At 37.1% G+C, this 11,286-nt stretch overlaps 1 protein-coding gene across 1 annotated transcript; it reads right to left on the minus strand.

Annotated features, from left to right (window-relative positions):
* Positions 1 to 5,296: 5,296 nt before the first annotated feature.
* Positions 5,297 to 6,891, minus strand: LOC121250596. The gene is made up of 3 exons (XM_041149748.1): positions 5,970 to 6,891; positions 5,670 to 5,860; positions 5,297 to 5,551 (listed from the first exon to the last, which is right to left on the minus strand). Exons 1-3 carry the CDS (start codon positions 6,280 to 6,282, stop codon positions 5,363 to 5,365), a joined length of 693 nt encoding a protein of 230 aa, XP_041005682.1. The 5' UTR covers positions 6,283 to 6,891; the 3' UTR covers positions 5,297 to 5,362.
* Between the last annotated feature and the right edge of the window lie 4,395 nt (positions 6,892 to 11,286).

Here is an 11,286-nt window from a genome sequence, read left to right on the forward strand (position 1 = left end):
TAAAAGGTAAGCTGCAACAAGGCAATTTGGGTAAAAGGGGAAGGATAAAACATACCCTCTTGACATTATTGATATCAAAATGTCTGTCTAAAGGAAGTTGCTTCATTCTATTTGGAAAGCTTTCCGCAAAAAACTGGCAACAATTTTCCAACTAGAACCCTACAAAAAAATAGTAGAACAATAGATGAGGGTCATGAATCAAGAAAATGATGGCAATAAATTACTCTAAAGGATGAGGCAACTGTTGCTGCCTCAGGCAATTGTCACTCACTATGAAGAATTGTGGGAATGGCACCTGATGATATTTTGATAGAAAAATAACTTCCAATAAATACAAGTACTCAAAAGTGAAATACCAAATCATACGCAAAGCTTCACAAGTGAAAAATGAAGAAAAAGCAAAAGAGGAAGTGAAGACAATCAAACACTAATAAAGTTCCATGTTGATCAATGAAACACAAATTTAAGCAATTAGAAAAATATTTGCAATAAAATCTCAGTAATTGGCAGAGCCCTGTGCTTAAGGCTATATTTTTTTTATAGGTAAAATTAAATACTTAAGGCTATATTTTGGAACTAAATGTATATATTACAAAAAACAAACCTCCCCAGATGTAACATGCAGGAGGAACTTATCCTCAAATTCACGGCAAAATTCCAGGGCTAGAGCTCGGGTGCCCTCAGAACTTTGAACCAAGTACTCACCAAGCCTCACCAGCTCATCCTGAACTATTTGCGACTTCCCTTGTAAACTGCAGAAATGAAAAGAACAGACATTGATAGGAACCCAATTTCATCATGCTTGATAGGAAAAGATATTGATATGAACCCATTCAAAAGTAGTAGTTTCAAGAAAGTTATGTGGCTAATTATGTGCATGGTATCAAATTTAGACATGCAAAATACTTAATAAACTATATCTATACAACCTAGGAAGCTAGATTTATTGGTTCAATGCAATCTGCATGTCAGCAGTACTTGATAGTGTCAACTCTAATCAAAGTAGACAACTCAAAATCTGGGAGACGTTTTGAAACATTTGGACGTGACTTTGTTTCCTCTATATTGTATTTTTTGTATGCTGAACTGGATTGTGTCTTTCGATAAAGTTCAATTACTTATGAAAAATATCCCATTAATATGACTCGAAATACTTATTTTATAAGTGCATACAAAACTACACTAGAAAGATACATAAAACATATTAGGCACTACAGTATCTAAACTTGCAGGTTAAAAAATATATATCTAAAAGATGCATAAAAACATGAAAAGATCAAAATAGAATGTCGTATAGTATCAGCAGAACACACACCCAGAGAGGAGGTTTGGAAGCCGAACTTTCATGCGATTCCTAATCTGTTGTGCCAGAGCATCAACCAAAGCTATTCTCCCAAGCTTAGTTTGTGGGGGCTCCAGTTAGTTTGGATTTAAGACTTTCACTCTCTTCTCTCCAATTAACATATAATCATCTCACATGCTAATAATTTCAAATAGCGAAGTAAACAGTAACCTCACAACTAGACCACTATGTGCATTCCTTTCAACATTTATATGGTCAACTACAAGCGGGGGACTAAATTACTGAAGGAAACATTGCTAAAATAAATAAATAGCAAGATTAACAATCTTAAGCCTTAAACATTGCCCAAAAACATATCTCACATTGATGGTTGTGGGTTGCAAACAGAGCAAGGGAGAGAGGGAGCGCCTCAGGCTGTTGGGCTAGGCGTGGAGGAGAAGGGGGCTCCGACGATGGACTAACGATGGAGTCGAGGTGTGATTGGTGGCAAACAACACCCCTAGTGGTGGCAATCATAGAGAAATTTGAGAGAGAGAGAGAGAGAGAGAGAAATTTGGGGAAGAATGAGGGGGTGGCCTTCAAGGTGAGGTGGCAGTGGCGTGGTGGAGTCGCTGGCGATGGGCTGTGCGCAGCGGAGGCTTGAGGGAGAAGAGGGATTGGGGAGAGAGAGGGGGGAAGGGGGGAGACGGCTCTAGAGGGAAAGAAATGAGGGGAAAACATTAGGCGTGGGGTTTAAATTTTGTAAAATGCTTACTGCAGTCGCCTCGTGCAGTCGCCATGCAAACGGATCTGACATGGCCAAACTAAAAACGCACCGTTTATCAATAAAAATGAAAGCGCACCGTTTCAGTCTTTTCAGAACCTTTACCCTACCTCCTTCGATTTCTCCCTCCTTCAATTTCTCCTACCTCTCTACCTTTCTCTCTGTGTTCCTCTTCGATTTCAGTTCCTCTCTGTGTTCAAACTCAAAGACGACCCCTCCCACGAAAGTTTTACTCCCTTCCATTTCCCTCCCTCTCTACCTTTCTCTCCCTTGAAGGTTTTACTCCCTTCCATTTCTCTCATTCTCTGTGTTTCCCTTATCCCAAAAACCCTAACCCTAATAGAAAGAGAGCCCATTTCCCTTCATCCCAAAAACCCTAACCCTAACCCTAACCCTAACCGAAAGAAAGCCCCTTTCCCGTCATCCCAAAACCCTAACCCTAACTGAAAGAAAGCCCATTTCCCTTCATCCCAAAACCCTAATCCTAGAAGATGGTGATCAAGGAAGCAGCCAATCAGTCACCCCATGTTCTATCCTAGAAGACGGTAATCTCATATTGTTTGGTGCCATAGGTTGATTATTTTGTTACAAGTTTCATACTCATGTTGTAGAGTAAACCTGTATTTGTGAAAAAAAAATGGATTATTTGGTGCCGTAGGTTGATTATTTTGTTACAAGTTTCATACTCATGTTGTATGGTAGACCTGTATTTTTGAAAAAAAAATACAGAATTGTTTGGTGCCGTAGGTTGATTATTTTGTTACAAGTTTGCATGAACTGCATAATGAGTAGACCTGTATTTGTGAAAAAAAAAAAGGATTGGTCGGTGCTGTTGGTTGATTATTTTTTATTTGTTTCATACTCATGTTGTAGAGTAGACCTATATTTGTGAAAAAAAAAAGGATTGGTTGGTGTTGTTGGTTGATTATTATTATTTTTTTTTTTTTGGTTTCATACTCATGTTGTAGAGTAAACCTGTATTTGTGGGAAAAAAATGGTAGTTGTATATGTCGCATGCTAGGGTTATTTCTCTTCACGAATTGAGTTTGGATTATAACATTAACAACCATAACCCAACCCATATAACATAAGCATTACATTATTGCACTTGCATTTTCGAAATATGTAGTGACATAATTGATCACATTTCAATCCTGTGATAAATTATTGCACTTGCACTTGCATTTTCGAAATATGTAGTGACATAATTGTATTATGCATTTTTTTTTTTTTTTTTTTTGGTGTTCTTTTGTTGTTGTTTTACTTTTCAACTATTTTGCTGAGGAGTTTTTCCTAGTGATGACTAGTGAATGGGATATGCTTATGGTATACGTGCAATGATAAAACTGTGGCATTCAATACAGTTTTATATTCAAGTCTAATCAAGCTTGTTTAACATTTTTAGTGCAGCTTACTCTTGATTGTTTGTTCTCCCTTGCTTCAGTCAAATTTTTATATTTAGATTTGTCTGCCACGATGCTTAAAACCAGTGTACCCCTCTCAGTTTTGCAACGCTCAAATGAATAATTTTATACTTTTGATATGTGTGCCTTTCCTAGAAGTGGTTCATGTTAGAATGTCGTCGTCATCACTATCTTCTTCATCCTTTGCGAAACGTACTTTGGGTCAACCATTGTGCTTTTGTGGGGTTGAAGCTATATTGAGATACTCAAATACTAAAAGAAATCCAGGACGCCCCTTCTTTGGGTTCTCAAAGTTTAACACAATGAGTAAATACATGACTTGTAATGTAACATGTTTAATATTTTGATTGGTGCCATTCATCTAACATTTTTTATATGTCTGCAAAATATGAGGGATTACCAAACTACAAGTATTTCAACTGGGCTATTACTTGTAATCAATACATAGAGCCGAATGTGCAAGAAAGACAAAATGAACTCTTAAGAAAGGAGAAAGGGCTCGAGAAGAGACTCAACGATGTCGAGAAGATGGAGATTGAGCTCCGTAAGAGAGTGTTGGTGCTTCTTGAGAGAGAAGCTATCCTAAGGCGTTCACGCACGCTATCGAAAGTTTATTTGGGTTTTGTAGTTCTCCTCTGTTGTTATTTAGTGAAATGGTAGTGATTTATGTAACATATTAGTCTGAACTTGAAGTTTTAAATGTTATAAGTTATTTAGTTCATAGATTTGTATAATTAAGTGTTATAAGTTATATAGAGAATTGATTTGTACTTTAGGCAGAATGTAGATTCAATTTTTGTAAACAAAATAGAAATATTTTGTATAATTAAGTGATCTGAATGTTGATTTGTAGTTCAGTCTGAATGTATAATTATTTAGTTCTTTAATTGTTGCACAGGTTATTTGTTTACTTGAGTAGCAATGTAGATTAATGTCACTTATACCAGGAAAAATGGCTTTGGAACTTTTGGATATCTTATGTTTTACTTGGACCGTATTGTGAAGGGCACGTGCAAGTTTTTTGTAATATTTCAGGCTGAATTGTAATGCACCCATCGCACTGCTGGAAGAACAAAAATGTGAGGTTCTCGATGGATTGCATCAACATAAAACGTGCAGTTCAGGCCTTACCGTCTAAAATGAAATGGCCATACAAAATCTGAAATGAAATGGCCATAAAATGTGCATAATACAAAATCTCCTGCATAATTGCATCACTAGGAATATGAAATGAAATGGCCATACAAAATCTCAATGCTTCCAAAATAAATGCGATGAAAAACTTCTTATAAATACCTTCACTAGGAATATAAAATAGCCTTACAAAACCTGCCTTCTTCCAAACTAAATTGGAAAAACTTATTCTTATAAATACCTTCACTAGGAATATAAAATAGCCATACAAAATCTGCCCCTTCTTCCAAAATTAATTGGAAAGACCTCTTCTTAAAATACCTTCACCACCAATATTTCTTCTTCCAACAAAAATAATTACAAAAACTATAACCACCAAGTTCTCTTCTTACAAAATTAATTACAAATTCTTAAAACTTGCCAATCTTGCTTCCCACAAAATTACAAAACCTATAATCCAACCCAAGCTTTCTTCTTACAAAAATAATTACAAAACCTGCTTACTTCCCACAAAAATAACTCTTACAAAAACAATAACCCAACCCAACCTTTCTTCTTACAAAAATAATTACAAAACCTTAAAACTTGGGAATCCTAGGAAAAATGGGGGTCTTCATCCTTTCTGCACCGGTTGTGATCCATCACAATCCAAGCATGTCTGGTTGTGCACCATCCAACCCAAAAAAATATGCTAGGATTAATATGCAAATATTAATCCATATAAATATGACAATTAAATTATGCAAAGTTCAGAAATGTTACACTTTCTTGGATACCAATCAATGTTTCTCGGTGCTGGGTTCCACTACAGTCAAAAGCTAAGCTGTCTAGATCGGAATTTATGATATCTACTTCTGATGGCCCAAATAAATTCCTGTGCGTGCCCATGGCTGGTGTATCTCCTTCCGATGTATCTCCTTCATCACGCTAAGACATCATATAATAAAGTAGCAAGTAAAAATACTAAGTGCTCTAAGTTTACATTATAAAAATAATTACACATGAACATGTTTATTTTTAATTCTCTCAATGTTAAAACATGCACCTGTTTGAGTTTTCCTCTAACTTTGGGTGCTTTTTTCTTTTTGGATTTAACCTTCCGCAACTCAGTCTCCATCCTGGATGCTCTCCTCAAAGATGGGGGTCTTCTTTTCCCTTTGACAACAAGTGGACTCTTGACTTGTTGTGAACTACCAACTGCAGCTGTGTCCAGTGTCTCAAAACCAACATTTGAACCTTTTATTGGCAATGAACTAGTTAATAAGACACATATAATTATAGAAATTAAGTACATATTAAAGAAGTAAACCAATTTAATAGACAATAAAATTCATCCAGTAAGAACCTGTTTGGGTCAAAGATAAGTTACATGTCTGCTCGCAATAACATTCAGTCATCTCGTGTATCCTCTTCTTTACATCTTCAAATTGCTCGTTAGAATCCGCCGCATAAGTTATCATCCCATAACACATATTCAACAGAATTGAATATCTATTACCATTTGGCCTCTGATCCCCTTCGTCATAGCTATTGGGGATTAATGTGTATCTCTGCTTAATGTCTTTCCTCCATCGGTCTAGAATGTACCGGTCTGGCAATGATTTTATACCGTTAGCTTTAAATACAGCCAAAATATGCCTACACAATATCCCCCTCATCTGAAATAACCCACATGAACACTTAGCATTGCAGTCTTTCTCATTAAAGTCCACTGAATATTTAACCAGTTTACTAAACTCCTCAATACGAACTTCATCTTCTACCAATTAACTCTTCAATACACCATCTGATGTAAGTAGAGATGGATTCAAATCGAGCACACCTATTATTTGCTACTGAACTTCCCTAAATTTAGCGTTAGTGTACATCTCTTGGAATTTCTTTTCAATTGGGGATCTAGATACACAGGGAATGGTTTGGCTAAATGACTGGAATTTCGCATGATTTTCATTCTCAATTTTCGTCCTCAACGCATTGTCAAACTGGTCGACAAACTCCTTCAAGTTTGTCTTTGAATGAATATAACCGTAAAAAAAAAACATCCATACTCTCGCTACGCTAGGTTGTACTCATTCCAGCCCAAAAGTGCTCTCAAAGGAATACCGGTACCCAATGCTCACGCTCTGCATATAAACTCTTCAACCACGTATTCTCATGTAAGTCGTATGTGTTAATAAACTCGACCCAACATTCCTCAAACTTCTCAATTGTTTGTATGTCGTACACACATTTCATCAATTGAGTTTTCAGCCAATTTATGTAGGTAGCATATGGCCCAAGCTTTTCAAGGACTTTCTTCAGTATATGCCACTGGCATAATATATGTAGAGTTTCAGGAAAGACAATAGCAATTGCATTTTTCATTACTCTGTCTTGATCAGTAATAATAGCCTTTAGAGCTATACCGTCGATACACTACAACCAGGTTTGGAACAGCCATGTAAAGGTCTCCATGTCCTCGCTGGAAATCAACCCAGCTCCCAAAAGAATCGACTACCCATGGTGATTTACACCAACAAACGGTGCAAAGGGCATCCCATACCTATTCGTCACATATGTGGTGTCGAATGTGACTACATCACCAAAATACTGGTAGGCTGCCTGACTACGTGGATCTACCCAAAAAAATATTCTTTAACCTCCCGTCATCGTCTAAATCCATCAACGTAAAAAACCCGTTATTCTTGTATTGCATCCTCATAAAATAATCTCGAAGTGCTCCAGCACCACCCACACCAAGTCGTAGATGTCATGCTTTGTCGATGTAATTGCGACAATCCTTTTCCAAAAATGGGAGGTTCTCGAAGCCACATGTGCCAACGACAAAAGATCCGTAACTCTTTTTCAGTTGGATGCCAGCTAAGTCGTTTGTGTCTAGGACTCTTTTCACAGTTTCACTCGCTTCTCTGTTACATCGAAAGAAGCGGGATTTCATTGGGCTGAGGCCGTGATTATGTGTATTATGGACTATTGTCAAGCGCATCTTTCCCTCGACTCTTAAGGCATTAATTATTGCCTTATAGTTTGTTTTTCCCGTCGGACGCGGGTTGGCGACAATGAAACTCTTATTCTGGGCCTTCCCTCCCCGTGCACAACCAAGGGTGACATATCTAATACTTTGATCCTCTGACCTCTCACTCCTTTGTGTCATCACCCCAAACCCGCATTTTTTAGCATAATGCTTATAATAGCTCAACAAATCTTCAAACAAATTGAACTCCATCCCTGACTTTGGCTTCTTCGGTGATATCATCACCATTTGACGATGGCACTACTTGTGCTGTACCAGTAGTGCCATCGTCAGTTTTCCGTTCATCTAGTCTATCCAACATAATTTATTCATCTACTCTAGGAGAAGTACATGGCGCTTTAGTTTCTAGACAAACAGGTCTATCTTCTTGACCAACTCTTGCGCTCATTGCGGAACTTGTCGATAAATGGCCTCGGAGGTCCCATCCCATATTGAAATGGGTAACCAATGTTTTGCTTAAAACAAAAAAATGAAAACATTTAAAATGCTTCAAAAATAATTAACTTGTAACTAAAAGACAAGAAGGAAGTTGAAAAATCACCTCAATGTTGTTTGGATTTTTGTTGCCATCTGGATATGGCAGAAAAGCTGGTGACCATGCAGGTACTGGTCCAAAGTAACCATGCATGTAATTTGGATAGTTTAGTAGACCAGTTTGAGTGATGTCTTAACATAAAAATAATAATAATAATTAGAAAGCTAAACATTGAGTTGTAATAACTTTTTTAATTATGAAATAACATACTGAGTTTAAGGGATTAGAGCTAGATGGTGTTAGCGGAGATAGGTGTTCTTCTCCTTTTCCCATGCCCTGTACAAGTTGTTCAATATCCAAGGTCAGCCTTTGATAAGTTTTCAGGAAAATTATTTCAGAGGACCAAGAGTGAAAACTAATATTGTACATACTTCATCTACTAAAAAAAAAAACTTATCACAATTTGATTATCATCAAATAACATTTACACACGCCATACATGATTGATGCCTTTGTTTATGAATTACACAACACCAATGACAACTAATTATGCAAGTTGGAAAAGAACTAATTCATGATTATCATCCTGTCACATCGATCTACTAGAAATTATATATATCCGATCAATCATCCATTGAATTAATTACGAGGCTAAAAGAAGGTACCAAGAAATTAAGTTCACCACTCTTTTTCAAGTTTGAACTGTTGATGATTCTGGTTGCATGGTTCTCAATTATAATCATCCATTGGCTATTTTTTAGATTTGAACTAAAGTACATGAGGAAAAAGAATTATCATCCTTCACCCAAGATCATTGTTGATCAATTGGCATTCCCTAGCTAACCAACCCATGCAATATATTCAAAGGAAAGCATGACTTTTTTTAAAGGACCACACTGATCAAACTTTACCAACATCAATCCTCAATATTTTTAATATTATTGGGCAATGTATTAATTATTTTGTATGCGTAGCAAAATAAAAAGATCATTTGAACAATTCTTTTGAAGATCTACTCCAAACATGTTGTATATTTAATAACAACAAAACTTTAATAATTATTAAATAATCAGAAATTTAATGTTTTTAGCCAAGAAATTTCTACATATCTAACTCTATGCAATGCAAAAATTTTGTATTTAACAATACAGTTCTTCTATGCAATTAACTCTATGCAGCAAGCGTTTTTGTTAATAATATTTAATCTAAATCAGAACATGCTGTGGAAGAAAAAAACCAACAAAATCACAACATGCTTGATTGTGTATCAATGACCAAAACATTTAATCAAATGTTAAAATTGTAGATTGAATCACAGATGATGATATGTAGTGGTGGCAACGGTATGGGACGAAAATGACCCACGAAGCTGACCCACGTCGGTGACCCGAGATGCTAGCCCACAGATCTGACTCGAGATGCTGGCCCACGAAGCTGACCCAAACCAAACCCACCAAGCTGGCCCAAACGACGCTCGGGCTTGACCCATCCCAACGTAGACCGGCCTTACGTTTGGGCACCCAACACCGTTGGATCAACTTGGATCGAGTACGTCCGTGCAAGCTGGGTTTCAATCGACGAAGAAAGCTTGGCAAATGCCTCAATCTGCAGATGGGTCTCGCACGCGGAGGAGCAGAAGCGGGAAACGGAAGAATGAAATGGGTTTCAGGTCCGCTTTCTCGTTTTCATTTTTTTTTCATTTTTTTTTAATATCAACTGACGTGGCATGACACCACATCAGCCGACTGCACGGCTTTTACCTGCGGAGACTGTGTATAGAAGAACTGTTAAATTTTATTAGCTTTTCCTACGCTTTTGATTCGCCACTAATAAGCTTTAATTGGCAACATATGTTCTTACGGCGACAATGTTCGCCGTAAATATTATGTATTGCAGCGATTTTTCTAATCGACAGAAATCTAATGCCGCTAAAGTTAAAAATACTTTATTGCGACGACAAAAATTGCCGCAACAAGTACAATAGTCGCCGCAAAAGTGAATTGTACATTAATCTACTTCGTGATATCCCCCTTTGCACTGGATATTAAGCGGCGACTTGGAATTCACCAAAAATAAGGTCTAATTTTTTTGCAACGATTTTAAAATCACTGGAAAATGCCTAATTATTATTTGCGGTGATTTTTAAAGTTAAAAAATCACTACAAAAGGCCACTTTCGCAATTGCAACGATTAACAAACCATCGTAACAAGTTTTTTAATATGCCGGTGAATGTTTTCGTAGCAAAAGTGAAAAATCGTTGCAAAAGACCAATTTAGAATTTGCAATGAATATGTCCATCGCAAAAAGTAGAAAAATCACCTCAAAAGCCCCATTTCAAAATTTTATGTGAAAAGATCGCGGCGATGTAAAAATCGCTGCAATTAAAGGTTTTATGCGGCGATTTTATTTCCAACAGACATAAAATCATCATAAAAAGCCTTATTTCTTGTAGTGATGTAAGTATATTCATCATAGATAAAGAAATTTTTTGGAGCAAGTCCTTGTCTCCAGAAAAACAATAGATTTTTCTTTCCTTACCCCCTGTAACCTCCTCAAATGTACATTCATGTTCGGGTCCGAATCAAAACATTTGATTGCTAGCTCATTCAACTCCTCCTCTGGTTCCACATCAGAGATGGCTCGGTACTAAGAAAAAACCCCTTCCTCACCAAGTACCCCTCAATCTGCCAAACAAGCAAGCTCAAATTCCAAAGTTTCATCGACCACCTTCAGTGAACTCTTGGGAGATAATCGGCCAACAAGCAATTCAGCATGGTCATCATCTGATGCTTCTTTTGTTCCCTCAAACCATCTTCCCAACTATTCTGGAGAAGATTTCATCTTATCAATAGCCACACTAGCTACACCACCACACTCCTGAATATCACCAACCCGTCTGGTCAAGCAATTTTCCAATGGACCCTCCATCTCTACCACCAGATCAAATTGACTCTTTTTTTAGAACCTCCCCATTCAAAGACACAAATAAAACATCCCTCAAAGTCCCTCCCACCTCACCTTTACGTTTTTGGATTCCATCCAAAATTTCCGCCTTACGAGAATATAATTTAATCACCGTATCTTCAACCTGCTCTTGCGTCAAATCCTCCTTATCTGAACCCCCGCTACCTTCCAAACTTGTTTGGACCTTTCTC

This window comes from Juglans microcarpa x Juglans regia, chromosome 2D, assembly GCF_004785595.1.
Source record: "Juglans microcarpa x Juglans regia isolate MS1-56 chromosome 2D, Jm3101_v1.0, whole genome shotgun sequence".
Lineage (NCBI taxonomy): Eukaryota > Viridiplantae > Streptophyta > Magnoliopsida > Fagales > Juglandaceae > Juglans > Juglans microcarpa x Juglans regia.

Bases quoted from the DNA above. Each gene is read 5' to 3' on its own strand.
- LOC121250596 (XM_041149748.1), bottom strand. From the start codon at position 6,282: ATGAGGGGGATATTGTGTAGGCATATTTTGGCTGTATTTAAAGCTAAC. The intron at 5,861-5,969 runs GTTCTTACTGGA...TGCCAATAAAAG, and splicing joins CTTATCTTTGACCCAAACAG to GTTCAAATGTTGGTTTTGAG. The intron at 5,552-5,669 runs GTGCATGTTTTA...ATGATGTCTTAG, and splicing joins TTAGAGGAAAACTCAAACAG to CGTGATGAAGGAGATACATC.